The sequence below is a fragment of the Sminthopsis crassicaudata genome, chromosome 4, assembly GCF_048593235.1.
Source record: "Sminthopsis crassicaudata isolate SCR6 chromosome 4, ASM4859323v1, whole genome shotgun sequence".
Lineage (NCBI taxonomy): Eukaryota > Metazoa > Chordata > Mammalia > Dasyuromorphia > Dasyuridae > Sminthopsis > Sminthopsis crassicaudata.
The window spans coordinates 347585073-347589823 of record NC_133620.1 but is presented as its reverse complement, the minus strand read 5'-3'; the positions used below and the strand labels follow the sequence as shown (position 1 = coordinate 347589823).

Sequence of the window (4751 nt, the reverse complement as noted above, 5' to 3'; positions counted from 1 at the left end):
TGGAAATACAGAGAGGGAATTAACTTGTTTAGGATCCAATGTTTCCAGCGGCGCAGAAACTCCTGGTTTCTTTAGAGTTAATTTCAAACCTAAAATAACATCCGCTTTGAATCTGGTCTTTTTCCTTTCAAATTCTGAGTTAGGGGTGCCTTTGTAAATCTTATTCAAGTAATGACACCATGCCCCTTGTTTCCCCTTAGCCTTCCAAAGTCCGAGAGGGGAAAAAAAAACGTCCTGGGGTTAGAGTACTCAATAAATAAGGAAAGGAACGCTGCCGGCTTCTACTTGCTTTGAAAGGCCTCGAGTCACTTTTCTAGTTGCAAATGAAGGGACAGATCCAAGTCCAGGCCCAGATCGTGCGCTCCACAATTCTTTTCAGTCTTAAGTTCGGGAAAAGGTAAAAAAGGGACTTGGGTCAAGCAAGGGCTGAGGGTTGGAGATGAGAAGAGGAGGGACCCTGAATCTGCAACGTTAGTGCAAAGCGAGAGCGTCAGGGAGGGAGACAAGGACTTGGACTGGAAGAGGGTTATCAATTAGGTCCGAAAGATGATTTTTTTTTTTTAACATGTCACAAGGCAACTAACTTTAACAGTGTTCCACTTCCGAGATACTCACAAGAATACTATCCTACAACCCTAATCGGCCCAAAGACACGCAAATATTCTGCTGTCTAGTGAGTGGCAAGCAAGTGAGGAGAGAAGAAAGGAAAGGAGAGAGTGAGTCCTTGGAGCTCAAAGGCACTGATCTGAAGAACGGAACCAAGGAAAGAAATTGAGGGGGGAAAAAAGGGCAGCGACACTAGAGATAGATCACCTGATCGACTCTGATTCCCCAGCAAAAGTGGATCCCTGACTGTCCCCAACCCTGATAGTACGAGTAAAAGGGTCCAGGAATTCCAGCACAGGCACCCCAATCCTGGTATCTCGTGCCCCTGTACATATACACAAATCCCCAGAGAGAACAGTCGAGGCTTCCTACACAGGGTCATGCTGCCACGGGCATTCAAGGGTTGGGAGGGGGGATGCCTTGGACCTCATGAGGCAGAGACCCCGTTAGGGGATATTTTACGGGTTCTGGATGAGGGAAGGATGAAGCCAACAGAGACAATTCCTTGGGTTCTGTGGTTAGTTCAAGAGTTGACCGAGTTGGGTGAGGCTTCTGGGGAAGTGCAAGCGGACTGATCCGAGGAGCCATCTCCTGCCGCTTCCTTGTTGGAGCCCGAGGGCACAGCAGAGGCTAGTCCTCCCTCCCGCTCTCGCTTCTTCTGTTTCATTCGCCGATTCTGGAACCAAATTTTGACCTGAGTCTCATTGAGCTCCAGCGTGGCGGCAATTTCCACCCGTCGGGCCCGGCTCAGGTACTTGTTGAAGTGGAACTCCTTCTCCAGCTCGGTCAGCTGCCGCGTTGTGAAGTTGGTGCGAATGCCGCCCGCTGGCCCTAGGCCCATATCAGAAACCTTTGCTGTGGGAAAAGTGGAAGATGTACACAAAATAGTCAGAATAATTGTTATCCCACTTCACCATCCATCACCCCCTAACTTCTTCCTTTCCATTTCCTCTCCTTTTCTTAATTCTCATCTTTTCCCTCAATTCTTCTTTTCCTTCTACCCTTCGTTCCCTCTGCTCCATCCATCCACCTCCACCTTTAGTACCAGGCTTCCACCTCCAGGTCACCATTTTGGACCTTTCTCTTTTCCAGATTTACAGCCCAAGATTCCCCATAGTCTTCTCCCCAAATCAGTCCCTAGTCTTCCTCCTTACACCAAATTATCTCATCCACTCCACCAAAACCCCTAGTTACTAGGAAACAATAGAGTCCATATAGGTCTCTCTGCTTTGGCCAGAATTGATATGTAGGACAGTGTTGGGGGTGGGGAGGCACCTACCACGAAGAATAAAGTGGAAAATAGTAGAGGATGAGGAAAATGCAAGGGAGAGAGCAGATTGGGGCCTTCAATTTTTCTCCCCACTTAAACCCGAACTGAATTGAACTGAGAATGAGAAAGAGGGGTATTAAAGTCTGCCCGCTGATCTGAAAAGTAGAATTGTGTCAGGAAAGAACATAATTGCCTCAGAACATCATACTCTCTCAAAGTCCTCAGAACTTGGTTGGGAAATTGCTTTTCCTTACCTGACCGCTCATTACAGTCCCTAGAGCCCTAACTTACCTGTCTTTGGAGGGTTCCTCTTGACTTTCATCCAATCGAAGGTTTGGGTGGTGGGCGTGCTCAGCTCCGTCGGACAGGATGATTCTTTATCTTCTGCTAAAAGATCCCCATAGGGTGGCCCAAAGGCGGAAGGTTGCTCCATCCCATAAGTGGGCTGCAGTGGAGGGTAGGGCCCTGCCCCAGTCCCTCCAATGGCATAGTTGTCGGATAAGCCCCCCAGCTGGCCCCCATACCCCGCCTGCTGAAAATAGGCTCCATCCCCATCATGTTGGCCCAAGGTGTAGTACTGGGAGGGGCCGTAGCCAGGGGTACAGGTAGGTGCAGTGTACCCGGAGGGTGACGAGCTGGTGAAGGGGACCCCCAATGCTGATGGAGTCTGTGTGGGGTAGCCTGGATTCTGCTGGAGAACAGGGCTGGGGAGACCCCCGCCATAGCGAGGTTCCCCACCATAGCTGTCACCGGGAGAACTTGAACAAGGAGGGTAAGAGGTAGGGGAGCTGTAGGCTCCAGGACCCCGGTTACAGAGTGCATACTCCAAGAAGGAATTCATCCTATTATAGTCCATGCGTTGAGGATGGAGGAGGGTCAGCCCGTTTTGGGGGAGACACCCTCTTGCCCTACAACCTTTAGGCAGTATGTCAAAGCGCTGAGACTTCCGTCCATGGCTGTCCCCGGGTTCTCTCGGCCCAAAGCTTCCCTAGGGGAAATGGTAGGGGAATGGGGGAGGGTACATGTGATCCCTCCCAGGCCAATGGGCAGCGACTGGCCAGAGTTTGGCAGCCCCTGGCGCCCATCCATCACCCCCTTGGCATTAGCATGACAAAGACACTTCAATCAAGCCCGGAACCATCCATCTGAGCGGGACACCAAAGCGTCAAAAACATCTTTCTTCAAAGACTTTGGGAAAGAAGGAGCCAGAGAAAGGGGGGAGGAAAGTTCCAAGAATATTCAAGAGTCTCCCCCTTCTCACCCCACCCCCAAGTCTTAAAGAGACCCTGAGTTGTTAGATTTGGCTAACTCCGTTCCCAGCTGCCCCCCAGCCCTTCCCCCCAACCCCCAAAGGAGGATTCATTCTGGGACTGCAGGAATAGAGGTAGGGAATACAACATCGTTTCTGACTATCCTACCCAGTTCTTCTCCCAATTTGTCACTGGATGATCAGGGTGAGGGTGTGTGGGTGAGTGGGTAGGTAGGTGGGTGAATTATTGAGATTATCTAGGGTCAAAAGGGGGGAACCCTGGGGACTGGGAAAATGTAGAAACAGATTGAGAGGGAGAGGCAAGGTCTCATGTCAGGAAGAGTTCATTAAATCAGGTAGAATTACGGGACTTTTTAGTGACAGAATACTACAGATATAAAGACTATTAGAAATGAGCTACTAGTAGAGTCATTTCACTTTTCTTCTCTACATATAGATGTTCTCTCTCTTGTCATCCACCCATCCATTCCTTTTGCATCCTCTCTTTATATCTTCTCTGTCTCAATCCATCTCTCTATTCATCCATCTCTCTCCATATTTATAGTCTCTCTTTACCTCTCCATCAATTCATCTTTCTAGATATATTTATACTTTAGCTAGCCATCCATAGCTGCACTGATCTTGCTGACTTTTCAGACTGAAATAACTCTTCCCGTCTCACTCTCTTTGAAATGGAGACTGAGGTTGTGTGAACATGAAGCAAAGTGAATTGGTACTGTTGAGTCAATGCCTAAGGAATGAAGTCCATGTCGACTGCTGATCATGCCTTCTGTGTCTTTAACCCCCAAACAAAACAAATAAACCACCCACAAGTGCACTTTTCAAACTCAATTAACAAGGGAGTTTCTGGACATCAATTACTCATTTTCCAGAGCAGAAAAAGAGAGAAAAAAATGGGGAAAGAAAGATCAGTAGGAATGAGGGTTGGCGTCCTAACAATCCGTGGAACTCTTACCCATGTTTGATGGAGGGACCAGCCATCTTGATTTCCTAATGTCTTTTTTAGACTTGGGTTTGGGGAAGAATCAGCAGACTCTGCACTTACCTCTGTAGGGCAAGAATAAGCCTTCTCAGGTAGACTCCATGGTTCTCCTCCTCCGGACAAGGCATACAAGACTCAGAACAATCCACCGCCTACATTCATTTGTTACTTGTCAGGGTGACTGCCGGCCTGCAGTCAGGACTGAGTCAGTCTTGGGAGGCCAAGAGTTCAGGGAGATACTCGGTAAACAAGCACATTAACCCACCAACCACTAAAAGTGCCAAGTGTGTCTCTCCCAGGAGAGAAAGGGAGGTAAGGATGACATATCCTTGGAAAGTACCCAGTTCCTGTTAGCTTCTTTCTCATCATAAGTCCAACTTAGCTATATATGCTGAGGTTCTAAATTGGATCATCATTTACAGACTCACAATATTTTCCTGGATGTATTTAAAAGTCATAAACTCATGACTAAATAGAATACTTAACTCAATGGAACCGAAAAGAAAGGTGAAAAAAGGTTTGCATTTCTGCAAAGAAATCTGAGTCTGTTTTGTTTTTGTTTTTGTTTTTGTTTTTGTTTTTTTGGTCTGGGGGAAAAGCAGTTCCTCTTTGTTTATATGGTG

At 47.7% G+C, this 4751-nt stretch overlaps 1 protein-coding gene across 1 annotated transcript; it reads right to left on the bottom strand.

Annotated features, from left to right (window-relative positions):
• Positions 1 to 218: 218 nt before the first annotated feature.
• HOXB1 (homeobox B1) lies at positions 219 to 2842 on the bottom strand. The gene is made up of 2 exons (XM_074265476.1): positions 2168 to 2842; positions 219 to 1461 (listed from the first exon to the last, which is right to left on the bottom strand). The coding sequence occupies exons 1-2, from the start codon at positions 2730 to 2732 to the stop codon at positions 1130 to 1132; spliced, it is 897 nt and encodes a 298-aa protein (XP_074121577.1). The 5' UTR covers positions 2733 to 2842; the 3' UTR covers positions 219 to 1129.
• Between the last annotated feature and the right edge of the window lie 1909 nt (positions 2843 to 4751).